General features: G+C 53.7%; 11 protein-coding genes across 11 annotated transcripts; 4 read left to right on the top strand and 7 right to left on the bottom strand.

Annotated features, from left to right (window-relative positions):
- Positions 1 to 10: 10 nt before the first annotated feature.
- Positions 11 to 2,492, bottom strand: EV422DRAFT_534604 (uncharacterized protein). The gene is made up of 4 exons (XM_053070687.1): positions 1,706 to 2,492; positions 1,539 to 1,647; positions 721 to 1,472; positions 11 to 665 (listed from the first exon to the last, which is right to left on the bottom strand). The coding sequence occupies exons 1-4, from the start codon at positions 2,290 to 2,292 to the stop codon at positions 128 to 130; spliced, it is 1,986 nt and encodes a 661-aa protein (XP_052924283.1). The 5' UTR covers positions 2,293 to 2,492; the 3' UTR covers positions 11 to 127.
- On the bottom strand, positions 2,493 to 4,141 carry EV422DRAFT_534600 (DUF1264-domain-containing protein). Its single transcript, XM_053070686.1, has 6 exons — positions 3,927 to 4,141; positions 3,689 to 3,853; positions 3,425 to 3,536; positions 3,336 to 3,361; positions 3,152 to 3,273; positions 2,493 to 3,086 (listed from the first exon to the last, which is right to left on the bottom strand). The coding sequence occupies exons 1-6, from the start codon at positions 3,993 to 3,995 to the stop codon at positions 2,828 to 2,830; spliced, it is 753 nt and encodes a 250-aa protein (XP_052924282.1). The 5' UTR covers positions 3,996 to 4,141; the 3' UTR covers positions 2,493 to 2,827.
- Positions 4,142 to 4,566: 425 nt separating this feature from the next.
- Positions 4,567 to 5,977, bottom strand: EV422DRAFT_568834 (uncharacterized protein; the record flags this gene model as incomplete). Its single annotated transcript, XM_053072690.1, has 4 exons — positions 4,567 to 4,802; positions 4,886 to 5,027; positions 5,134 to 5,587; positions 5,703 to 5,977. The coding sequence occupies 4 exons, from the start codon at positions 5,975 to 5,977 to the stop codon at positions 4,567 to 4,569; spliced, it is 1,107 nt and encodes a 368-aa protein (XP_052924281.1).
- A 77-nt stretch (positions 5,978 to 6,054) lies between these two features.
- On the top strand, positions 6,055 to 7,386 carry EV422DRAFT_111503 (cytidine deaminase-like protein). Its single transcript, XM_053064602.1, has 6 exons — positions 6,055 to 6,260; positions 6,327 to 6,417; positions 6,493 to 6,597; positions 6,666 to 6,877; positions 6,979 to 7,079; positions 7,161 to 7,386. Exons 2-6 carry the CDS (start codon positions 6,340 to 6,342, stop codon positions 7,211 to 7,213), a joined length of 549 nt encoding a protein of 182 aa, XP_052924280.1. The 5' UTR covers positions 6,055 to 6,260; positions 6,327 to 6,339; the 3' UTR covers positions 7,214 to 7,386.
- A 400-nt stretch (positions 7,387 to 7,786) lies between these two features.
- On the bottom strand, positions 7,787 to 9,546 carry EV422DRAFT_568832 (rab-GTPase-TBC domain-containing protein; the record flags this gene model as incomplete). Its single annotated transcript, XM_053072689.1, has 10 exons — positions 7,787 to 7,995; positions 8,088 to 8,138; positions 8,208 to 8,322; positions 8,396 to 8,536; positions 8,618 to 8,732; positions 8,813 to 8,846; positions 8,933 to 9,002; positions 9,076 to 9,177; positions 9,259 to 9,349; positions 9,440 to 9,546. 10 exons carry the CDS (start codon positions 9,544 to 9,546, stop codon positions 7,787 to 7,789), a joined length of 1,035 nt encoding a protein of 344 aa, XP_052924279.1.
- A 554-nt stretch (positions 9,547 to 10,100) lies between these two features.
- EV422DRAFT_534591 (uncharacterized protein) lies at positions 10,101 to 12,618 on the bottom strand. The gene is made up of 3 exons (XM_053070685.1): positions 11,281 to 12,618; positions 11,072 to 11,202; positions 10,101 to 10,995 (listed from the first exon to the last, which is right to left on the bottom strand). Exons 1-3 carry the CDS (start codon positions 12,410 to 12,412, stop codon positions 10,252 to 10,254), a joined length of 2,007 nt encoding a protein of 668 aa, XP_052924278.1. The 5' UTR covers positions 12,413 to 12,618; the 3' UTR covers positions 10,101 to 10,251.
- Positions 12,619 to 14,153: 1,535 nt separating this feature from the next.
- EV422DRAFT_579447 (linker histone H1 and H5 family-domain-containing protein) lies at positions 14,154 to 15,642 on the top strand (the record flags this gene model as incomplete). Its single annotated transcript, XM_053073318.1, has 3 exons — positions 14,154 to 14,264; positions 14,407 to 14,466; positions 14,751 to 15,642. The coding sequence occupies 3 exons, from the start codon at positions 14,154 to 14,156 to the stop codon at positions 15,189 to 15,191; spliced, it is 612 nt and encodes a 203-aa protein (XP_052924277.1). The 3' UTR covers positions 15,192 to 15,642.
- A 401-nt stretch (positions 15,643 to 16,043) lies between these two features.
- EV422DRAFT_111468 (U4/U6.U5 small nuclear ribonucleoprotein 27 kDa protein-like protein) lies at positions 16,044 to 17,644 on the bottom strand. The gene is made up of 4 exons (XM_053064600.1): positions 17,510 to 17,644; positions 17,320 to 17,414; positions 16,407 to 16,614; positions 16,044 to 16,245 (listed from the first exon to the last, which is right to left on the bottom strand). Exons 2-4 carry the CDS (start codon positions 17,328 to 17,330, stop codon positions 16,132 to 16,134), a joined length of 333 nt encoding a protein of 110 aa, XP_052924276.1. The 5' UTR covers positions 17,331 to 17,414; positions 17,510 to 17,644; the 3' UTR covers positions 16,044 to 16,131.
- Positions 17,645 to 17,810: 166 nt separating this feature from the next.
- EV422DRAFT_551022 (6,7-dimethyl-8-ribityllumazine synthase) lies at positions 17,811 to 18,379 on the bottom strand (the record flags this gene model as incomplete). Its single annotated transcript, XM_053071804.1, has 2 exons — positions 17,811 to 18,235; positions 18,313 to 18,379. 2 exons carry the CDS (start codon positions 18,377 to 18,379, stop codon positions 17,811 to 17,813), a joined length of 492 nt encoding a protein of 163 aa, XP_052924275.1.
- Positions 18,380 to 18,476: 97 nt separating this feature from the next.
- On the top strand, positions 18,477 to 20,139 carry EV422DRAFT_111027 (uncharacterized protein). Its single transcript, XM_053064597.1, has 8 exons — positions 18,477 to 18,665; positions 18,797 to 18,845; positions 18,913 to 18,956; positions 19,035 to 19,279; positions 19,361 to 19,486; positions 19,578 to 19,760; positions 19,852 to 19,891; positions 19,979 to 20,139. Exons 1-8 carry the CDS (start codon positions 18,629 to 18,631, stop codon positions 20,008 to 20,010), a joined length of 756 nt encoding a protein of 251 aa, XP_052924274.1. The 5' UTR covers positions 18,477 to 18,628; the 3' UTR covers positions 20,011 to 20,139.
- Positions 20,140 to 20,693: 554 nt separating this feature from the next.
- Positions 20,694 to 22,267, top strand: EV422DRAFT_111109 (uncharacterized protein). Its single transcript, XM_053064598.1, has 7 exons — positions 20,694 to 21,161; positions 21,230 to 21,317; positions 21,377 to 21,519; positions 21,599 to 21,641; positions 21,707 to 21,882; positions 21,955 to 22,011; positions 22,093 to 22,267. The coding sequence occupies exons 1-7, from the start codon at positions 20,808 to 20,810 to the stop codon at positions 22,165 to 22,167; spliced, it is 936 nt and encodes a 311-aa protein (XP_052924273.1). The 5' UTR covers positions 20,694 to 20,807; the 3' UTR covers positions 22,168 to 22,267.
- Positions 22,268 to 22,329: the final 62 nt, after the last annotated feature.

Below are 22,329 nucleotides of genomic sequence, written 5' to 3'. Positions count from 1 at the left end.
CACAGATTATGCGCAATCAAATGCCAAAAAAGAAATACGCTGCCATATATTCCTCAATAATACATCCATAAAGTACCCCTACATATCCACGTGCTCCCCACCGGATAGTCATCCCACCAACCATCCATCAAAACGCAAGATCATCCTCCTCCATCGTCATCGGCAACGGCTCCACAACCCTCATCTCCAGCGGCGCGTTGTCAGTATCCCCCAACGACTCAGAAGCCATATACTGCAGATCCCCAGCCGTCATATCCCCGGCCTTTACAACCACAGTCCTCCTCCCCCGCCCGCCGCCCGGATCCGACATATGCCTCCTTAGAACAGGTGCAGGTGGTGTACACGCCGGATCGATATGGGATCGTTTGGCTGGGCGGGAGACGGGTGTGTCTGGTTCCCACAGTGCCTCAGCAGCGCGTTTGGATGATGGGTTGAAAAACGCAGTGTTATGTGTCGGGGGTAAAGTGCGTACTCTGGGTCGGTTTTTCTTGTCGAGGAAGTGGAATTGGCGTGGGGGCGTGTGCTGTGCTGATGTTTTGTGAATGAATGAGCGGGTTCGAGCGTATATTGGGGATGGGTGTGGGAGAGTGGAGGGTTTTTGTGTGTTCGTTCCGTTGGGCAAGGGCGTGCTGGCTATCCATGTTTGGAGTAAGGGCTCGTACCTCCTATACATAAGGCGTTAGTGAGTGCTGCCAGCCTCTGAGAGATGAGACGACTTACCATCTAGAAGTCTTATCCGGCCTCGGCGTCGCCTGCACTTCCAGCTGAGCTTTCAACTCCTCAATTAGCGGCACATGTCCCGCCCCTTTCGCCAACGTATCATAATGATTCAGCATCAGAAGGTTTATCTTCCTCGCCAGCGGAATCGCATCGATCGCCAATAAAGCTTGCCGCACGTTGCCCATCGCTTGGAATGTCGGGTAGAACGCGACCATTTCGTCAAGATCGTGGAGGTGGTTATGGTCCCGGAGATGGCCGACCCATTCCGGTGGCTCATTTAGCAACGCCGACGGTGTGATCATATCCACCAGCTCAGTGCCTCGGCATAGCAACGCTAGTCTATACGTTGGTGACAGTTCCGACGGCATACTGTCGATCCGCGCACAGATTTCCAGAATCGTAGCCGTGCAGAGACAATCGTACAGCTGGGAACATGACACGCATGAATGACGCAGCAGTTTCCGGATCCAGGGATTGATGCGTGTCTGCGAAGTCGTCATGTTCTGGTTGTCCATGTTGAGGAGAGTTCGCAGGCCGTGTACAATCAACAGTTCTGATTGACACCCGTCCAGGTACTTTCGCACAAGGACATCCTCGATCAGATGACACTCGGAGGTTCGAAGTTGACGTCCAACCGTGTGAACCCATTCCGTGGATTTGGTCAGGCGACTGGCGACGGAGAAAGACCATGCCATGTCGTGCAGCGTCCGGCCACCTGGGAGAGACCAGAAATAGACAAGGAGCTCCCAAGCCTAACGCAGGAACTGAGACTCGTTAGGCGCGTTCTGTTTCTGGGCGGTGTTTGATGTCACACATACCTGCTGGGGAGCTTGCGCGTTGATGCAGGCATCGACGACGGGTACTAGGACCTTCGCACTGGGGATGAAAGCTTTGCATAATTCGATGATATGCGCCCATAACACAGCTCTGCCGGTTTGATCAGCCATCCGAGCGTCTGTCATGTGGGCATGTGACACAGTCTTACCTCCTGTGATGTGGCGGAACAGCCTCATACCACTCTTCCTCCAACCCCAAATCCTCCTCATTATCCGTAGTCGCCAACGGGAGATTTCTCGCGAGGGCAAATGCGGAGAGCTCGGCCAAACTAGAGACTCTCTCCGGTTTAAGAATATGCTGACTGTTTTCATCATCCCGATACGTAGCAGACACCTCCTTCGCGTGATGGGACCCCCAAACATTCCTAGCGACTTCCCGGAAATACTCCTGAAAGCCAAGTGTTTGTCGACGGATAGGCGACGCGAGGTTCATCATATCCCCCTGGACATATGAGGCTAGGAGTGACGGCGATTTCGGCGCAAGAACCTGGCGTTGTCGGTTTTTGGACTTGCCGTACTTTTGCGTCACCTTCCCAGGAGGTCGACACAAGTCCAGGAAATTTGGCGTTGGTGAGTTGGCACCTGTTGTTCGGTTGACGCAACCCTGACCGGCGGTGGAGCTTGTCGTGCCCTTGTTGAGCGGCTGATACTGTTCTCCCGTCTCGGAGAATGCAGATAGCCTGCTCCTCATTTGGCGGAGCTGACGCCGAATTTTGGGTATCTGTGAAAAGTCCATTGCCCTTCAGCGGGGACTAAGTTGAAGGACTGTGAAGAGTTGACAGACTGCGTGTCCTCAACCTCGACGAGATTGGGGGGGCGACGGCGCTTAAGGGCTTGGGGGCTCCGAGTCCTGCTTCTGGGTCTGATGAGAGGCGACACTTGCTTCCCGTCCTGAGGTTGAGGTTTTGAGGTTGACATTTGAGTTTGGAAGGCTGCCCCCCCACATGCGGGACTTTCGGACGCCTTTCGGACTCGTTTCGGACTCGTTGCCACTTCCAACGCGTTCCAAGTTTCCACGCGTCCCAATAAAAGACCCAACCTTTCTCTTCTTCTTCTTCCCGAGTCTCGTTGGTCGTATGGGGCAAGACAACTATTCTGTTCTTCTCTTTGGCATTGCTTCATGCCCCACTAATCTTCCCCTTTACTCGGATTTTAACTCTTTGTCTCGCCTTTCTCCAGGTATAAATCAACAATACATGCAGACCACCATCCACACGAACCAAAAAAAAACAATATATCACATCCAGCTGGCCCCGCCCACACCCCCTCACTCACTTCTGCAACGTAACCCGCTCCACCCTCGCCTGCAGCGCCACTCCCTCCCCATACAACCGTTCCTGCGCATTCCCCGCCTGCGCATCCGCCGCAATCTCCTTCCTCCTTTCTATCAGATCCGCCGTCGACACGCCCTCGCGTTCGTCCCGCGCCTCGAGCAGTTCTGGGTCGATTTGGCCGGGGCGCGTGAAGGAGGTCATGAGAGAAGGCGGGCCGAAGGGGAGGATGTCGCCGCGGTCGACCTGCCAGAGGTGCCTGATGAACGGGGTTAGTTGATGTCGTTAGATAGGAATCTGGTGAGCATTGCGAGGTGTAACTACCATGTCTTCCCCCAAGTGTTGACGATCTTTGAGAGTTCGTGGTTTTCGATTTCTTTGTGCATTGAGCGCGGGATGAGGGAGAGCATGGGGAGGCTGATGATGCCGCCTTTTACTTCATAGACCTGGGGGTATTGTGAGTGAGGCGATGATGTCTCGTGACCCGGAACCAGTGGCATTGACGTACATGTGAATGCCAGTATTCTCGCTCTTCTGCTCGGGGATGCGATCGAAGTCAGTGAGTCAAGGGTCAGTAATGATCTAACGGAAAGCTACCTTCCGGAAGGTCATTGTAGAGCCGAGCGGAGATGATGTACTCCACGCCAATGAGTCTTGCGTCGGCTTCGGCGGAGTCGTAGATCACGCACTGGCACACGTCTTCTGAGAGCTGTGGGATGCGGAATGACACTTTGAGTTTGTGATGTCTAAATCAATACTTCGATGCCTGCCTCATCTCGCCGCCTAGCTCTCCTCCCATCAGCATCTCCAATCGCGGCCTTTCCATGCCTCGAATCCCAAAATCAACAGCCAAAAACATACATGCGAACATAAATGATGCGCCTCCACCTGCCGGTTGATATCATGACTATAGCAGTGGTACCCAACAATATGGCGACAGATCTGCTTCAACGGTTTGAAATTCTGCACAGCCGCGGCACCCAGGCCGAGGACTTTTGTGTCGAGAGAGACTGGGTCACCTGGGACCTGAAGAGAAGGTGGAATGGACCATCAGGAATGTCTGTTCATATGGGAAGCGGATTTGGGTACATGAACTTACGACGCCGTCGCCGCCGGAGATGACTTGTTTTGGGATGCTGCTGCAACAGGAGTGGTCTTGGTCTCCCATTTCGGGTTGTCAGATGCAAGAAGGATGTGCGGTACGCTTTGGGGTGTATTGGGGATTGGCAGGCTTTTGATTGGGAAGATCGTCGAGCTGTCAAGATGGCATGGCCAGGGACATCACTACATTATATACAGTACATGGCGTTTCTTCCGACCTTTCTTCCGAGAAGTATGCATGACTTCATGAGAGTGGAGTGATGTGTGGGGCGATGGATGACGTCGTTGTGACCGAAATAGTTTTCCTTTCTCTTAAATCTAATGCATATAGCGTCGGTGCATCACCGCACAGCCGACACAACCTACAATACACCAGCGACGGTTCTGACCTCAGTCGGCTACTTCCGATCTCGCGCACAATACGATCGTTCTGCGACCAAGCGCACGTTAGGCAGGCTGCTCTCCGAAACATACAGTAATTTATCCCCGCACGATATATTGATAGACATCCCGTCGCATGTAATAGATCGCAGCGCAGTTAATGATGAAAAAGGCATAACAGGGTTGCAAAGAGATGTACAGATGGAGCACACGTCCCAAGAAATTGTCCTTTCCCCTGCGCTCCAAAGATCTCCACATCACTTCCCCACACCCGCACCCGCCAACGCCTTCTCCCTCTCCAAAACTTTCTTCTCCCTCTCCTGCATCTTCCCCATCTTCCTCCTCAGCTCTGCCGGCAGCACGTCAAAGCACCTCCTGCACATCGGCTTGTAGTCCCAGTCGATGAACCCGTGCTTGGACGTCATGAGCGGGAGGTGGCAGCCGATGCAATTGAAGTGTGTTTGGCAGAATTTGCGACCCATTGCTGTTATTGCTGCGATGCATCGCGGGGGTTAAACGCGGTGAGGGTGATGGGGACACGGGGAGGGGGGGGGGGGGGGGGGAAGAGAGACTTACTCTTGCCTATAGCAGGTTCATGGCACATTGCGCAGACGTCACCCATGAGTTCGTGGTAGTGCCCTTCGCAGTAGGGTTTGCCCTTGTAGTCCCAGTATTGGGAGGCGTTGAAGGGTTTTTCGCATTTCGCGCATACAAAGTGCTAACAAGCGGAATGAAATGAGAGGGGTGAGCGATCCAAATCATGGGTGGCATACAGACCCCCGACCCCGACCCCCAAGGAAGAGAAAACGGACACACCCACCCACCTCAGGATGGAAATACTTAGAGAGTGCCGTAACACTCCTCCCCACAATCGGCCTCCGACAAGCCTGGCAAATCCTCAACGTCATCTTGTCCAAACAGATCGCGCAGTACAATTTCCCCTCATACATCTTCGCATCCTGCCCCAGCACCAGCTTACACAGACTACAATTGAAATGATGGGCATGAAACTTCTTATTGTTGATCACAATCAAGCTCTCGTTCAGCGCTTCGTTGACGGGTTTCTTGCATCTGTCGCACAGCTCCACGGCCTTTTCCTTGACTTTGAGCCGCTCGACGCAGGGCTTGCAGTAGGGTTTGGACTTTTTCTTGACAAAGGTGGACCCAGCGAGGGATTTGCCGCACGTCACGCAGGTGAAGTGATCCGGGTGCCATTTCATGTCCATGGCCGTTATGCATTTACCACGGATGATTTCGCCGCAGCGGCCGCAGCGGGCTCTGCGAAACGAAATAAGAGACAATGTATGGGTGTGGGTGGGGGTGAATGGCATGATGAGTGGGGGCGGCGGTGGGGGTACCCCGCTTGCCCAAAGGGTGGGATGGTTTTACATACCCATGCAGCACGGTATAGTCAAACTCACAATAGAACCTGCCCTCCGTCTCGAAGAAGATGTTCTCGGGAAAGGGCTCCAGGCATTGATGGCACACAAAACAGGCATTGTGATAGCGACTATCGTTCGCGTTGATGTGCGAGCCTGTGATGAGTTCGCGGCAGACTTTGCAGGTTGGGCCTGTGGGTTGCTGCTGTGGGCCGGAGGGCGGGGTTGATTGGACGGGGCCTGCGAGGTGTGCATGTGGGGCTGGTGGAGGGACGGATACTTGTGCCATGATGCGACCGCGAGGGGATAAAGATATGGGAGTGTAAATATGGGGGAGGATCGGTAGCTACTAGTCCCCGCTGGGCGAGAAAAAGGATGGTGGGAAAAGAGCGAAGAAAGGAATAGGAAACGAGCTCCATCATCTCCATCATCTCTCCAGAGCTCCGCAAACGCGCGTCACAAAGGCGGCGAAGGAACGAGCACTTTGGGATGCGTTTCGTGCGTGCAGCGACATCCGCCTGAGAGCGAGGTCGCGACATCTACAGCTGATCTACAGCCGCGGCCTCCCCTGGGTAAGTGAGTACCCTGTGTTAAGAGCACTCGGCGGTTGTCCTCGTGCTAACCCTCAGCACCCAAAGGCGCAGCCCAGCAATGGAACCCGCACCCATTCCCACAGACTCTCCCGAATGCAGCAAGGCTCTCAGCTATATGAGGGCAGCTTTGGAGCAGGTTGGGAAGCGGTCCAACTTGTCTTGTCTTGGAGTCAGTGGATCTCCCCACTGAGAATCGTGGTTGGAATTGCAGGCCCAAGAAGCGTATGATGCTGGGGAAGTTCCCGTCGGCTGTGTGTTTGTCCACGAGGGGGAAATCATTGGAAGGGGGAGGAATAGGACCAATGAGACGCTTAATGTATGGTTGAGAGGAACATCTCAATGCCTTCAGCTGTAGCCTCACCACTCACAGAGACGTACTTCCAGGGAACAAGCCACGCAGAATTCGTCGCAATCAATCAAATAACGCAAGCGGGCCACTCATGGGATGTGTTTGCGACCACAGATCTCTACGTGACGGTCGAGCCATGTGTGATGTGCGCATCAGCCCTGCGGCATCTTAATATCCGCAAGGTGTACTTTGGATGTGGGAATGATAAGTTTGGGGGGTGTGGAAGTGTGTTTGCTGTGCATCAGGAGTAGGTTCTTTTTTTGTTGCTGTTGTGTTGGCCGGTTGGGTGGGGGCATTTGTAAAGCCACATCAGCGTGTTCAGTACTGATGATGCTTTCCCCAATGCAGCACAACAAGCGAGGGAAGACCATATGAAGCAGAAGGCGGGTATTACAGGGAAGAAGCAATTATGATGCTTAGGAGGTTCTACGTCCGGCAGAATGATCATGGTACGGAAGCGAGGAATTTCCCTTGCCGGATTTCAAGCTCTGATGCTACAGGGCAGTGACTGATGTGCACCGGTCTTGCAGCTCCAGCGCCAAAACGCAAAGCAAATCGGGTATTGAAGACAGACATCTGTTGATCTGAAAGGCCCGCCGTTTGTTTTACCTCCCTCCTCCGCTGGATTGGCCCGTGAAAATATCCTGGCACCTAAGGGTGTTCACCCTCCCTCACACATATCCGAGCATCGTTTCTATCTTTAGAAAGAACAAGCAGCGCTGGATAGCCCATAAGGAAAGAAAGGATCGACATCCGTCGCGAAATGTATTCCACAACCCAAATTACATGCAAAGCAAAAAAAAAAAACAAGAAAACCCCATCGCACTGTTTGTCTATATCCCACACGAGAGGGTTGTAGCGAAACCCAAAAACCAAGCAAAGAACACGGTATCTCAAACGACGAGATCTTCGGCGGCGAGGAGACGAAGATGAGAGGATGTCGAGCGGGAGGTAGATGCTACCGACGAGCTGGATTTGGGGGGATGTTGCGGAGGGTGGGTGATGTTGATGTTTGGGCGGATTCGGCAAGCCGGTGGGTGAAGGCGGGATGGGAAAGGGAACAGAGAATCCGATATGTGCGAGTCGTTGAAGGTGGGGGGGCCGCCAAAGTCGTGTTGAAAAACACGGGCCCCCGTATGTGATTTGTATATATGTGCTACCGGCGCTTTTTGAGGAGTGTTGGAGCACCCTTGTCAGGGGTGTCGAGGGCCGCAACTCTTGCTCGGAGCTTATTGATGTCTTTTGTCTTGATTTTTATGTTGAGGGATTCCGCGACTAGGTCGTCGGCTTGTAGGTTCGCGCGTGGGACGTGTAACAGAAGGTCAATGGTTTCTGCGTTTGTGGGACATTCCTTCAGCAGTTGTTCTGAGTCGTGAAGAGAGAAGGATTGTTAAACGAGTGTATTCGAAGATGGGACATGAGCCGAGACGTTGGGAGCGATGAAAGCGACCACATACCTTTGTTTATCTTGATTATCGCCAGGCCCGCTCGGAACAGTGGTTTTATCCCTAAACATACTTGCAGTATAAGCAGCCATTCTTGGATGAAGTAAAGGCAGGCCACAAACTCATACGTACCCTCGCAAAACATCATATCCCATATCCTCAACGTGGTTTCCCACGGGGCTGTTGTCGTGAAGGCCGTCATGAACCACTGTGTTATATACATCAAAGGAGTCACATCTTGCTTTGCCTGTGTACATAGGACGTCGCGTCGTTAGCGATGAAGCCCTCGAGTACAACGGATGGAGTTTCGGAAGCTTTACCATGTGCCTAGCTACGGGCCGCAGTTTTTTGTCCAACAAAGCTTCGAACACTGCGGCGTCTCTGCGGAGCTGCAGTAGCTCTGGTGTGTACGTGTCCTTGAACGTAGTCTCGAGCGTCGTCACGAGTAACCAAAACGCATCCTGTGTCAAAAAGAAAGAGGAGAACGAGGGTGATGAGCACGCGAGAAACGTGGGAAGGTGTTGCGATGAGACAAGACATACCTCCGCCGGCATGTGCATCAACATCATTCCCGCTATCATTCCCATCCCCTGGCAATACCCGACCTCAGGCTTGTAAACCGCAAAGGCGCGAAGCACCCGACGCAGATTCTCCTGTCTGTGAAGGAAAGGTGAAGAGGTAGCCTTTTGTGAGTGAAGTGTGCATAGGGAACGACATCGGAGGATGAAGGTATGTACCCAGCGCCTTGTGGGTCGGCAAACATTTGGTGCTCTGTGGAAGGGATGAGATGACGATGCATATGAGTACTAGGATTCTTCGTATTCAAAAGATCGGGGTCTTATGCTAGGACGACTTACCTGGGAAGCAGCGCCCAATATCCCGCTCAATGACCTCGAAGATTGTCTCATCGGTCTTCTCAAGACAAGCCTACAGCCACGACAACGCATGTTAGGGCCCTCTTGGAAACCAGCCACCGACGAGAACGTCAAGACGAACTTACCTCCCACACTCCCGGCTTCCTAAATCTGTCAACGCCAGCAGTCGCAGACCACACTTGTGCGCGTATGGACTCTGGTACTCCTTGCCTGGCCAACTTCTTTATCTGGGAACGACGAGGAATGCATGTGTCAGGAAACTGGTTTGCTCTTTGATCTTGGATGAAGGAGATGTGGTGAATACGTACTTTCTTTTCCTTTTTCTTATGGCCCTTCTCCCATTTGGCGAGCATGGCCAACCACGCCGACTCTTTCGCAGGAACGTTCATCTTGCCTCGGCTGTTGGAGATGAACAGCAGAGGAGGATGTGAGCCTCGGAAGCTCACATGGCGCCCGGGCATCAGTGCATCAACCCTGCAGCAGACTCACTTAAAAGAGGACTTGCGGCGGTGGATACTAGGGTTCGCGGCGTTCCCTTCCTTGATGAAAAAACCATACTCGTCGACGGGCCGTGATACAGCTGCAGACTCTGCCATTGTGCCTGAGTGTGATTCTATAAGATAAGACTTGAAGACCGATATAGATTGCATACAAGGTATGCAAAGGTTCGTATGGAGGTATGCAATATGCTGTGCGTTACGGGGTGTGTTGTAGAGAAAAAGAGAAGAAACAGCACAAGACGGGAGAAGGAACGGGAGGATATGCGCCCTTTCGTTCGCTGCTCTACACACCCATGGGAGCGCTAGCTTGAGGCGTAAAATGGATAAGATGCGCCTCTTTTTCCCTACGTGCTTAGTGCTAGTATTGTTGTCGCTTTTTTCTGGAGAAACCGGGTTAAGGTTAATGGAGAGTGACCGTAAATAACCTCAGGACGCGGCTGCCAGTGGCCATTGATTACGTGAGCAAAGTGAGAAGGTTCAATTAGGAGGTGCTGCGCAGAAAGCCTCGTTTGACAGTTCCTTCTGCTTACGTTTCCCTGTCAATTCGTTGCAGGCTTGGGGCTTCCGAAAGCGTTTGTAGGCTACATCTTGATGAAAATGAATACGAATGGGTCTGAAGACATTCCGCATGTGAACTCACTAAGGGATCATTCTCCAAGCATCATCCTCTATGGATATCATGTCTATGTTACAAGATGCTACCCTCGTATCCCCATCCTACGCTGCCTATCTCCCATTATGCCCATTCTCTTCTTCCTCTCCCTTCCCCTACACAATATCCTCCCGTCAACCCAGAACGATCTACCCAGCCTCCGTCAAAACCATCCCCCTCAAAGCATCAAAGCTCCCATCCTCCACAGTCGCCAGATTGGACTCGCGATGTTCTATTTCCTGCGAGTATTTGCCTTTTAAGACAGAGGTTTTGGGTGGCCGCGCGGAGGAGGAGGTGCGGGACGGGCGGGGTGAGAAGGCGTCTTGGGTTTCTGCTTCTGCTGCTGGTGAGCCCGATGCGTGGTTGGTGCCCGGTTCGAGACTGACGTCGGCCGTAAGGGGAGGCGGTGCGAGGGAGGATTTGGACGGCGTTCGGGATGCTTTGGCTGACATTGGGCCCCCAACACCTGGTGAAACCACCGTTTTCCCATTCGACCCCATCCGCTCACTCCTCCCTCCGCCCTCCCTCCTCACAACAACCGTTTTCGGCGTACTCAACCGCTCCCACAATCCCGGATCCGCCTTCTTCACTTTCGGCCTGAACCGCATCGTCGGCACGTAGCCAAGTTTGTATTGTGGGCGTGTGCTGGGGAGTGGGCCACGGAGACGGTGGTTTGTTAAGGACGGGGCGGGGGCTAGGGTTGCTTGGTTTGGGCGGTGGAGGGTGGTGGAGGCGTAGGGGGAGGTGGGTTTGGTGCGATTGGGGGCAGCTGTGCTGGGGCGGCTTGGGGTGGTGGCGGATGTGGGGCGGGCGGTGTGTTGGGGATGCGTTTTGCTGGTGGTGGGAGTGCGGGTGGGTATGCGGAGGTATGGGTGTGTAGGGATCGGTGTTGGCTGTAGTTTACGAAGAATGAGTTCATAAATGTTAGAAATTCCGTACAAGTGAAAATCGTCTGCGTTCTGCTCTCACCTCTGCTTTCTTATGATGTGACGATCCGTTCATGAACGTAGCCAGCAGCTCCCGTCCGCTAACTTCAGACCACGGGTTGGTCGCTCTCGCCAGCATCGACATCTGGAACTGTCGTTCCTTCTTCGTCCGCTCTGTCATGTAATATCAGGCATATACTCAGCATTCAGTACGTTTCCAAGAGCATCCCAAAAGACATCTCAACCCCTCACCTTCCACCAAAAACGGCCGCACGTAATCCAACACCGGATACCTCTTCACATCCATCCCCAAATAACTCGGCTGCACCGGCTGCGACACCGGACAACAAATCATCGCGCCATCTTTCCACCACTTCTTCGTCCTCGCGGCGACGGTAGGAGGCCGTTTTCCATCATTCCCTTTCGTGCTCGTCCTTAACGGTGTGCGGCCGTTCTGGGTAGATTCCGCCTTTTCAGGCACGTCGGCGGTTGACGGGTGGAGTGTAGCAACTGACACGGATTTCGGGCTCTGTGATGCCGTCGCAGGCTGAGACGAGCTCGTCGACGACGACGGCGGACCGGGTCTCCGCGGCCGTACGATCCGTCGCGGGTCAACGGTGTGATCCGACTCCTCCCCATCCCGCGACGTGAGCTGCATTCCCCTTTGACTCCCCACATGTGCAAGCAGCCGTGTATGCGTCGGACGGGGTTTCTTCCTCCGTGACGATCCCGGCCGGGCGGAGGCAGCACTGGCTGTCCGTGAGCTTACTCGGGAGGGTTCATGAGAGAGATCGCCATCCGAGTCGGTGGGGTGGCCGTCCCAGACAGATTCGGAACCCGAGGAGGCGGTTTCTTCGCGGTCGAGGAGGGCGTCCATGGCGGAGGGGGCAAAGGCGTTTTTGCCTTCTACTGCGATGATGGGGTCGGCGGTTGGGGTTTCGGTTTGCTCTGCCATGTCGGCGGCTTTCATGTCACCAATGCTTCCGCTTGCTGCCATCTTGGACAGTTTCCTGACTGCTTGTTGGACGACTGCTGTTTGTTCGAGTTCCTGTTGCTGTTGTCGGCCGAGTAGCCTTTGTTCGAGTGAGAAGCGCACCTCTGCGCTTGCAGCTCGCGACGATTGGGATGGGATATTGAGAGCGTCTTCCCCATGCGTCGTTCGGTTCGATAACTCCGTATTCCCGTCCTCGCCGTGATCCTCGTTATCCTCAATCTCACTATCCCCGTCGTCGTCGTTATCCTCCTCATCAGCGCGGTACGATATAGAATCACTCGACGGCATCTTGTCAAACTCCACATGCGAACTGGGCAGCAGCAGCGGGGGCGTCGGAGAGGCCCGGTATGCGGGCTCACCCGGTATTGGCCGGTCGGCTGGGTGAGACATGATTGGTTGGGTTCCTTTCAGTCCCTGTTTATGTGGGTATACGGCGCTCTCTGTGTCCGCGAATGGGGCTTTCAGGCGATTGTGGCGTCTTGAAGAGCTCCGTACTCTAAATAGGTATGTTTTCGAGTTGGGTGCGCCAAAGCAAGCAAGAATTGGCCGAGTTTCAAGAACTGGCCCATAAGTTCACCAATAAGTTCAAGCTCCGCCTATAACAAGATTTCTTCCTCATCAGAGTCAACCACATGGTATGAGACTTCCGCAGGGCAACATGTGTAAGCCATCTAAGCCCAGACGGGTATAGAAGGCAGGTATGGATTAGGAGAAAGAGGGAAAGCGAATAAGAAGGAAATCCTCCGAAGAGATGTATCCTTTCTGGATGGTCTCTTCCTTCCTTGAGGAGTGCACAGATTAAGCTTACGGATATTTTAGTGCTCGGTGACGAGACCTGATGTGGGTTTATGTGCTTTCTTTCCTTCACCAGGATGTGATTGAAAATGGAGTATATTGACATACGACAACTAGGAAATGCATAAAGCCTCTCGGGGCTAATGTCGTTCTCTCCTGGTCTTCCGGAGCTGTTCGCAAAGTATGGCTGCGACGACGACATTCCTTTGCAGTGAGTCTGGGGGGCGGAGCTGGGATTGACAAGCGGACACGCTGTCGAAATTTATGTCATTGACAGATTTGTATAGCCAACCAAGTCCGAAACTATTGCTGGCCAACCCTGACGTTCACCTGGCAGAAATGCTAACAGGATACGATCCTTCCGATGTTCTGAACATCTATCATCCTAAAATGTCCGGAAGCCGAGGGCAGCAGACCTGGTAAACAACGTATATGCAACTCAACCTGGCGGAATCAAGCCGGCGCCCTTCCCTCTCTGGTCCATCGTGCGGCGATTTGTTCCGAGCGGCGCCGTCGAGCACTGGAGACCCCATAATCCTGCGCTGTTACTCAAATCGGAGATCGACCGCCAGAGACCATGTACATCATAAAACATCACCTATCTGCATCGCAACACGTCGTTTCACATCACGGAAAATCCCGCGAGGCTGGTCCATCGGGGAGCGCATCAGTAGACGCAGTTGATTACCGATGCACTATTTGCACCATACGTTACGTATGAAGACCATTGCCGAGGATTCCATACTCAAGAGCATTGGAGGAAGGACGACACGATGGGACGAAAGTTTGGTTTCTCGCCGTAATGGCAAAGATTCCGGCACGGTTTCCGACTTGCGGTTCACTGCGATGGACCCTTGTGTTTCCCGAGTAGGCAAAGCTCACCAGTCCTTGCACACCATGGAGGAATGAAGACCCCACCATCAGAGTAACAAGAAGGCTGCATTGTTATTGCTGTTGTGCGGCATCTCTGAAAGAACGAAAGGCAGGGTCGCCGGGTGGGGACCTTGAGATAAAAAAACGTGACGGTCAAAAGCGCGTCCGAGTCAAAGCGTTCTAATCGCAACGCCGTTCCTTGCAAGCAGCCTCCCCCTAATCAAAATCGCCCAACCCCCCTGTTCGCGCCCCCTCCACTTTTCTTCACACGCCCCCGATCAGACAACCCCCCCCCCCCCCCCCATCTCCATCAACTACAGACTCTCGTCTGCCTCCTCTGGGCATCGCCCTATCCCTCCACCGCCTTCTCCCACCGCACCTCTTGCCGCTGGTCCTACGCAATCGTACACCCTCCTCGCCACGAAAAAACACGCCCTCAACCCCCCCAGCAAAACACGAAAAAATGGCCCCCACATCCCCCGCCGCTCAAAAACCGCGCAAGGCCGCTACCGCCAAGAAGGCTTCTATCCACCCTTCCTTCAAAGAGATGGTCGTTCACGCTATCGCTGAACTGGTACGTCCTGCTCTCCAGTTTCATCGTGTCCGCGGTGCTCTTTGCTGACGAAATCTGCCTTCTCCTCCCTTGATTCACCTCCGCAATTACGCGTTACCTCCAACCAATTACCTTTCCCACGCTGCTCTACCGATGCTCATAGAAGGACCGAAACGGCTCTACCCGCCAGCAAATTAGGAAGTACATTGACGCTAACTATAAGGTGAGTCTTGTCGGCCCCATGGCTTTGCTCGGTCGATCATCGGGTCGTGATGTCCGCGTCATGGGGACATTTCGACGCGTTATTGGTCTTCTACCTTCTTCTTCGAGAGGAAGCGGCTTTCCTGAGTGCTCTATGCTACCTCTTTGGGTGTCGAGCAACTAGTGTCGTCTATATGTCTCTGTTGACGTGGGCACAGCAAAGTGCGGCGCAGCTATGACTGCTGAGCTTTCGGACGAAATCAATAGGCCCAATAACTTACACTCGTACTTCCTTCCTCTTTCCAGGGACTCAACGACAGCGCTGGCCGCTTCATCAACCAGGCTATCAAGACCGGTGTCCTAAGCGGCGAGCTCATCCAGCCCAAAGGCGCCAGCGGGCCCGTCAAACTCGGAGCGAGCGCCAAGAAAGCCACCACGAGCACCAAACCGAAAAAGGCGACCAGCACATCCGCCGCCCCGAAGAAAGCCGCTACCTCTGGCACAAAGAAGCGGACGAGCAGCACCGGCACGGCCAAGAAGAGCACAGGTAGCAAAGTTGCCGCCAAGAAGGCCACCACCGCCGCCAAGTCTGCTACCAAGAAGACCGTGAAGAAGTCCGCCGCTGCTCCCAAGAAGGCCACTGCCCCCAAGAAGCGTGCTGCACCGAAGGCGGCTGCACCTGTCCCCAAGAAGGACACCGGCGCAGCAGACAAGGCTCGGGCTGCGCGAGCGGCCAAGAGGGCGTGAGCGAAACTCAAACGTCCCTCCCATGTAGTCTTGGTCCCCTTTTGCTTTTGTTTTCTTTTTGCTTTATACCCCTCCCATCACCGCGTTTTCACACAAAACGGATTCTCGGCCCAACATTGTCGGAAAGGAGGAGGGGAGAGATGTGGGAGATTTGGGGCGTCTAGGATAGGGGTAGTGTGGAAAATATGTTTTGGCAACAACGAAAATCAGATCATTCCTCACCCGTATCCACATGGGCCTCCCGTATAATCTTATATCCCACCTATCTTTTGTGTTTCCTGTTTGTGTAAAGGTGTCTTTTGACACCGACGTGAGAATAATGGAGAGGCTTTTCTTACTTTCTACGTTTGATTTCCGTTTGCTGTACATTTGCATGAACGTGTGGGGCACGCCGATATTACAGTTTCCTAACTTTCCTACCTCTGGTATAAACGGAGCGGAAAAGCATTCTTCGCGCAACTACTCTCATTCGTCGTCCGGTGTTCGTTTTACTCTGAGTTCCCATTGATCTGGCGATCTCCTCAGGAGCTTCACAATGCTGCTCATCCAGTCTTCCGCTCTTGCGGGTGTCCGGCCTTCGTTGCACATGAAAATTCATCAAGCTTGTGCATTCCAGATATCGCAAAAGAAAATTGAGCTCAGCCATCGTTTTCTTTTTGTATTTTCACCTGTTCTGCAAAAATGTTCCATCCCACCATCCAACAAATGTACTTCCTCCATCTCCCATGAACCCATCGCGAACCCGCTCGACGTGAGATGACGCATCCCTTAACGATCCGACAAAGTCCCTTTTTACCGCTTGAGCAACGCCGTAATCTCTCCCCATCCGCTTTCTAAACCACGAGATACAAAATGCATCTCCCACCATGCACATTCCACCCGCACCTCGCCCACCATCCATCATCCCACATCCCCGTCGCCACATTCCGAAAAGGAGGTATCACCGGGTCGGCGACAAATTCCTGTTGAACCCTCTCCGCCGGTTCATGTACTGGCGGTAGGTGCGTTGTTTGTTGACTGAGACGGCGCCTTGGTCTGACTGAATTTTTTTGCCCTGTGGTTTGACAGAGAGAAGAAGATGGTGTGTGTTGGTTAGTATATGGTATAACACGTATGGGGTGCATTTGGAGGGCTTATCCTCCGCTGGATACGAGACACATCCACACACACACACACAATCACTAAACTAAACCCCCGCCATCCCCAAAAACTCACATGCGTGGTCTCAAACCCCTTAAACCCCATCAACGCCATCATCTTCGCCTCCTCATCCATACCCTCCATCGGGTCCACCTCGCGCACTTCATCCGAATCCTCGCTCCGTGAGTGGCTCATGCTCCTATCCCGTCTGTCCCGACTGCTTCTGCTTCTGTCTCGACTGTCCTGACGGCGGTGGGAGCTTTGGGGTGAGGAGCGGCGGTGGCTGGAATCCCGAGGCGCGCGGTCATGATCGCTGGAGGGGGAGTAGGGGCGGCGGGGGTTGACTGTTGAGGTTGAGGGTGGGGGTGGGGGGCGGTCGCGGCTATGCTCTATGAATTCCAAATCATTGAATCAGCCTCAACATGCGTGATTCATCACAATCCAATCAAAACAACCACATACCTCCCCTTCCCCGCCTCACACTCCTCCCTGGCGACCGCGACCGCTCCCTCGAATCCCTTGACCCAGACCGTGATCGCGAATACCGGCGTCGGTGGTCGCGCGAGTGTTCGAAATCCGGTCCGGAGCGGGAATCTCGTCTGCCGTAACCGGATGATGGGCCGCTGTGGGGGGCATCTAGGTCTCTGTATCGGGCTGTATCTGCGTTGAAGAAGTGAATGAGAGGGGAATTCCTGACAGCGGTCACGGACATATTTCTCCACGGCCCCCAAAACGTGCAGGCACCCAAAACATACCTCTCCCTCGCCCATACCCCTCCTGCCCATGCCCCCTATACGGGTCATCAAGGTCTCTATATCGCCCACCATCCCCTCTTGCGTCGCCATGTCCGCCCCGGCCGCCGTAATCACCCCTTCCTCCATATCCGCCCCCGCCGCCGTATTCTCCTCTGCCGCCGTAGCCGCCCCCGCTGCCGCGGCCGTATCCTCCTCCGCCTCGGGATCCGTAGCTTTCGGGGTGGGCGCGGGTGTCTCTGCTCATTTTCGGTGTGAGAGCGTTGGTTGGAATTCCGGGGAACCAGGTGAGGGAAGGAAGATGGACGATAGAATTCAACAAACCAGCCACCTGCGTAGAGACGCGATGCCGTCAATGACCCTCTCTTTCATGAGGGAGACGGGGAGAAGAGAAGACACCCTTGCTTTTTTGAAGACAGCACATACAAAAATGCAGGGCGAAGCTGCCGACCCTATTGGGTCTCTCGGAGTCGTATGTATATGATTGTCATTGTCGTTGTGGTGCGCCCATGCACACTACAGCCACATAAAACCCAGATGCGGAAGCGAACCGCACGTCGGTCTAGCACTGACTTCTGCAAGTAATAGTGTCGGCGTCCAGCGTGTGCTAGAAGTGCTACGTTGAATTCCCTCTGCATCGCGGGATCCTCATTCCACCAGCCCCACTTCAGCTCAACAAACCAAAACTTTGCAACTAGAGCTCGAGGCAACTCATCCATCAAATGCCCTACTTCTTATTGAGCAATGCCATCTCAACCGCCGCCTGAGCCCAATCAATCCCATGATTATGCCCCGCATGCCCCTGCCTTCCAATCCCCGCCCTCTCAAACGCCTGATCCTCCGTCAAACACGTCAGGACCCCCAACACGACCGGCCTCCCCAAATCCAACCCCACCCGCATCAACCCCTGGCACGTCGCATCCGCTATGTACTCAAAGTGCATCGTGGACCCTTTGATCAGTACGCCGATGGATATGCATGCGTTAATGTCTGGGTTTTGTTTGAGGAGCTGTTGGGAGGCGAAAGGGAGTTCGAAGGCGCCTGGGACGTCGCGGACGAGGATGTTGGAGGGGGGGACGCCGGCGGAGTGGAGGGTTTCTATTGTGCCTTTCACTAGTGGGTCGACAATGGAGAGATTCCACCGGGTGTGGACTGAGTGACGATACCATTGCCGTGAGAACTTGGGCACCGACACAGTAGAATATGAATATGTGCGGGTGAAAACTCACCTATGAGAATCTTCAAACCAGTCCCGTTGAGAACCTTGGGCACGACCCCTTTCTCGAATTCTGCCATCCCGTTCGCTGCTTCCTGTAAATCGAAGGTTTTCCAGGTCGTGTCCTCCAAGAGATGGTTTGGGACGGAGTTAGCCCAAGTAGGGACGTAAAAAGTCGGCGTAGAAAACGGCCAACATAAACCCGTCACGTGAGCCCTGGGAAACAATTCGAAGCGACGGAAACTCCCAGCAGCGAACCCAAGGAGTGTCGGCTTGAACCGGGTTCATTCCTTCTACCGTTAGACAGACATCAAAACTATACTGACGCCATGGCTTCCAGGCTGCTCGCTAACAAGTCCGCTCTCGGTATGTACTCCCGCAGGGTTGTGCAAAGAGTCGTCGGAGGCCTTGCTCTGAGTCGACATCTGGGCAATTTTGAGGTTTGGTAAACTGGGCGCAATGCTAACCAGTGCTTCTCTCGATTCCTACCGCATCAGCGCTGAAGCAGGCGCTGGCTCCTAGCGCACCCCGCTTGGCTGCCAATGTGTAAGTAGCCTGCTTTTTGGCGTCGATGATTGCGGGAATGCCTGTACTGATGTCGAAATTCTTGTAGCATCGTCTCTGCCCGCCTTCAGCAGCGTGCCGAAATGGCCTCCGGTATGGACTCTGATTAGCAGCACAACCGATAACGAAACGACACGGCTCAATAAAGTCTCCTCTCTGTTATTGTTTTAGTTCCCCAGCGCCCTGAGCCTAAGGTCGCCGCTGAATCCTTGATCAAGCTCTTCCCCGGTGAAGGTCTTGCAGCGAAATCCGGTTCCGTTCTCGTGACCGCCTCCATCGCCGCGTTCCTCATCTCCAAGGAGGTCTACCTCGTCGATGCTGAGGTCTTTGAGATGGCCTGTATTTTTGGTGCCTACTACATCTGGTACAGCAACGGAAAGGACGGCGCTATTGAGTACTTCAACGACAAGAAGAACGTATGTTGACCGGGAGGCGGAGCTGGTTGTTGTGGTGCTGTAGGGGAAGAATACTTATATCGTTTTTGGGCGCTGTTGTAGACTATCAAGCGTGTGCTTGAGCAGGCTCGTCAGGACCACAAGGCTGTCGTCCAGGAGCGTATCCAGCACGTCGGCAAGATGTCTGACATTGTCGATGTTACCAACGGTCTCTACGAGATGTCCAAGGTACGTAATCTCCGAACCAGCCAAATGGGTCATCGTTCCTGCTGCTCTAAAGCAAATCGGACAATGCTGAGGCGGTATTTACAACGTATAGGACATTGCGAGGCTCGAGGCTGAGGCTTACGAGCTCAAGCAGCGCGTCAACTTCACCCAACAAACCAAGAGCGTTCTGGACGCCTGGGTCCGTCACGAGGCGTCTGTCCGTGAATCCCTGCAGAAGGACCTTGCCACCTCCGTCATCGAGAAGGTGAAAGCTGCCCTCGCCGACAAGAGCACGGTGAGTTGGCCCTGCAATGAATTTTGTCGATGACACTCTTTGGCGTTGATTTCTCAATCGGTTCGAAACTGTCTTTCGTTCGGATTCATAGCAAGACAGCATTCTCCAGGACTCTTTGCAGCAAATCCAGAGTACGTATTTTCGCCCCGTAACAAATCCCTTTCCCTCGTTCTTTCAGACACATTTCACTCACTTGCTTCTCCCCTCCTTTTCAAAAGAAATCGCCAACGCTGCGCCCAAGGCTCGTTAGATCTTTGCATACCACACGTATTTGCCGATTTTCGAATTGGAAGAACAATAGATTTCCAGCATTTGGCGATAAGAAGAATTCCTCATCTGTCAAATATCTGCTTGCCCCTGATTGTGTAGCCTGTGCGGACTGTGGGGGTCAGAGGCGGGGGACATTGGGTCAGCACCTTCGAGTCGGCGGATGTCGCTGAGGAGCTTGGGTGGAGCGTGCCGGTTCAAAGGCAAGGCCGGGACGGTCGCTGAACAGCAGAACCTGCAATGACCCGGCGCTTCGCATTGACGTATGTGGCGATGTGCCTGACAAATCCATGCTGTTTGAAGCCTCGTTGTCGGCGAAAGCCGATGGACGGACGAAGTGGGACTTCCTGTGGATCAAATGGACTCCGTTATCGCATCACACAAGCGAGATTTTGCGTTGCCCTCCCCTCAATCTGGCCCCGGTGTCGGGCCGCATATAGAGCTGTTTATTTATATGTCCAGAGTCGGTGAGCCATCGGGCAGGACGCGCGTCGAAAAAACTTGTCCAGAAGAAGAGACGCGTTGCCTTGCTCTGGGAGGTGGTGATGTGAAGATTCCGAGGATTGCACTCCGAACTGTTCTGAAATAGCACAGTAATTTTTTGCACGTAGGTATCAGGGGGGAGTCCGGTATCCACAACACAGTCTGTTACGTAGAAATGGTAAGAAAGCCACGACAGTAAAAGTCACGATTGAGCAATGTCGGAATTCTGAACTTTCCTATCCCCAGCGCTTCCGCATCAGATCACCCCAAGGCCAAAAATCCTTCGGGTCCTCCCTCATGCCCACCTCCACCCTCCACGACTTCCAAACCGACATCCAAAACGTGACAGGCATCCTCGTCGCGGAACAACTTATCCGGTTCGGGTTTCCGCCCAAAACGTTGCAGACGGAGGGGAACGGGGAGGAGACGTTGGAGAAGGTGGGGGTGAAGGATGGGGAGACGTTTATTTTGGAGCGGGTGGAAGGGGGGTTTGCGCCGCAGGCTGGTGTTGGGGTAACCCGGGAAGCAGTATCACCGGCAGCGGTTCCGGCGGGAGGAATGGCGCGAGAACCACCCGCGCGGGCGAATGGACCGGTCGCTGTCGGGAAGGGGCATGGGATACCGTTGAATGATGGGATACTGCTTGTCAGGGTTAGTTTGACTGTGCATGTGCATTTGGAAGGATATCAGAAGAATAAAGTCTGATGCATCCGGTGCAGGAAATGAAGGACGACAACAGTTGCCTGTTCCGATCAATAGGTTACGTGCTCGAGCGATTCCCCGAGAATACGTCAAAGTACCGGCAAAGTGAGTCTTTTCTTCTCCTCCACCCATCTCAACTCCGTTCTGAACCCCCATGCTTCCAGTCATCGCTGACACGATCCAACGCGACGCAACATACAGCGAAGCCATCCTCGGCCGAGAACCATCAAAGTACCGGAGTTGGATCCTCGAGCCGAATAGCTGGGGTGGTGCGATTGAGCTGGCGATTCTTTCGGATCATTTCCAAGTGGGTGGGTTCTTCGACGCGTTTAGAGTCGCGTTGCCCGTGGACGGTGGTCTGACTGGTGATGTTCGACGCAATAGAGATCGACTCGATAGATGTTGGGAGTTTACGAATAGATCGATTCGGTACGTCCTTGAGCTCTCCTTTTGCGTATTACAACATCAGCCCGCCTGCTGACAGAACATCGCAGGCGAAGGAAAGTACCCCCGCCGGGTCTTCGTGATGTACAGCGGGATTCACTACGACGCGCTGGCTCTCACGCCAGATAAGAGCGCGCCCGCGGAGTTTGATCAGACGACGTTTGAGGGAGATGAGGGGGATAGGGTGTATGAGGCGGCGTTGGAGGTGGCGAAGATTTGGAAGAAGGTTAGTTGGGGTGGGAGCGATGGGGTTGCGATTGGTTGGAAGGTGCTGATTGGCCATCGTTGCGTTTTGTAGGAGAAGAAATTTACGGACCTTGCTAATTTCACATTGCGGTGTGGGATATGTAAGAAGGTATGTGCGCCGAGGCATCCGTGTGGCAGCAACAGTAAGATCAAGTCATTGGTTTACCTGATCTGGTGTTCTTGCTTTCAGGGCATCGTCGGCCAACACGAAGCTCAGGCGCACGCTATGGAGACGGGCCATGCTCAGTTCACTGAATACAGTTGACATATTTTCCTCGCGAATGAATGTACAATGGCAGAACGCCCATGTGGCTCGGGGAACTCAAATCCACGCACTATCATGACCCCATCTGTTACCTGACTCCCGAATGAGGCTGGCACTTTGTACTTTCACACCATTGATGAATAGACGCTTGCGAATTTGATG

The sequence above is a fragment of the Fimicolochytrium jonesii genome (genome assembly GCF_025526975.1).
Source record: "Fimicolochytrium jonesii strain JEL569 chromosome Unknown EV422scaffold_17, whole genome shotgun sequence".
NCBI classification, from domain to species: domain Eukaryota; kingdom Fungi; phylum Chytridiomycota; class Chytridiomycetes; order Spizellomycetales; family Powellomycetaceae; genus Fimicolochytrium; species Fimicolochytrium jonesii.
This window is presented reverse-complemented; position numbering and strand designations above follow the sequence as displayed.

Excerpts from the sequence above, each read along its gene's own strand:
- EV422DRAFT_534600 (XM_053070686.1), bottom strand. The coding sequence starts at position 3,995 with ATGGGAGACCAAGACCACTCCTGTTGCAGCAGCATCCCAAAACAAGTC. Across the intron at positions 3,537-3,688 it reads CGCATCATTTATGTTCGCAT|CTCTCAGAAGACGTGTGCCA; the intron begins GTATGTTTTTGG and ends CGCATCCCACAG. Across the intron at positions 3,274-3,335 it reads GAGAATACTGGCATTCACAT|GTCTATGAAGTAAAAGGCGG; the intron begins GTACGTCAATGC and ends CAATACCCCCAG.
- EV422DRAFT_111468 (XM_053064600.1), bottom strand. Across the intron at positions 16,246-16,406 it reads AGGGGTTTGAGACCACGCAT|GGCAAAAAAATTCAGTCAGA; the intron begins GTGAGTTTTTGG and ends GTCAAACCACAG.
- EV422DRAFT_111027 (XM_053064597.1), top strand. The coding sequence starts at position 18,629 with ATGGCTTCCAGGCTGCTCGCTAACAAGTCCGCTCTCG. Across the intron at positions 19,487-19,577 it reads GTCTCTACGAGATGTCCAAG|GACATTGCGAGGCTCGAGGC; the intron begins GTACGTAATCTC and ends TACAACGTATAG. Across the intron at positions 19,761-19,851 it reads CCCTCGCCGACAAGAGCACG|CAAGACAGCATTCTCCAGGA; the intron begins GTGAGTTGGCCC and ends TCGGATTCATAG.
- EV422DRAFT_534591 (XM_053070685.1), bottom strand. The coding sequence starts at position 12,412 with ATGTCTCACCCAGCCGACCGGCCAATACCGGGTGAGCCCGCATACCGG. Across the intron at positions 11,203-11,280 it reads GCGGCCGTTTTTGGTGGAAG|AGCGGACGAAGAAGGAACGA; the intron begins GTGAGGGGTTGA and ends ATTACATGACAG. Across the intron at positions 10,996-11,071 it reads CACATCATAAGAAAGCAGAG|CCAACACCGATCCCTACACA; the intron begins GTGAGAGCAGAA and ends CGTAAACTACAG.
- EV422DRAFT_111503 (XM_053064602.1), top strand. The coding sequence starts at position 6,340 with ATGGAACCCGCACCCATTCCCACAGACTCTCCCGAATGCAGCAAGGCT. Across the intron at positions 6,878-6,978 it reads GTGTTTGCTGTGCATCAGGA|CACAACAAGCGAGGGAAGAC; the intron begins GTAGGTTCTTTT and ends TCCCCAATGCAG. Across the intron at positions 7,080-7,160 it reads CGTCCGGCAGAATGATCATG|CTCCAGCGCCAAAACGCAAA; the intron begins GTACGGAAGCGA and ends CCGGTCTTGCAG.
- EV422DRAFT_111109 (XM_053064598.1), top strand. The coding sequence starts at position 20,808 with ATGCCCACCTCCACCCTCCACGACTTCCAAACCGACATCCAAAACGTG. Across the intron at positions 21,318-21,376 it reads TACGTCAAAGTACCGGCAAA|TCATCGCTGACACGATCCAA; the intron begins GTGAGTCTTTTC and ends CCATGCTTCCAG. Across the intron at positions 21,883-21,954 it reads TGGCGAAGATTTGGAAGAAG|GAGAAGAAATTTACGGACCT; the intron begins GTTAGTTGGGGT and ends TGCGTTTTGTAG.
- EV422DRAFT_534604 (XM_053070687.1), bottom strand. The coding sequence starts at position 2,292 with ATGGACTTTTCACAGATACCCAAAATTCGGCGTCAGCTCCGCCAAATG. Across the intron at positions 1,473-1,538 it reads ACGCGCAAGCTCCCCAGCAG|GCTTGGGAGCTCCTTGTCTA; the intron begins GTATGTGTGACA and ends TTCCTGCGTTAG. Across the intron at positions 666-720 it reads CCGGATAAGACTTCTAGATG|GAGGTACGAGCCCTTACTCC; the intron begins GTAAGTCGTCTC and ends CCTTATGTATAG.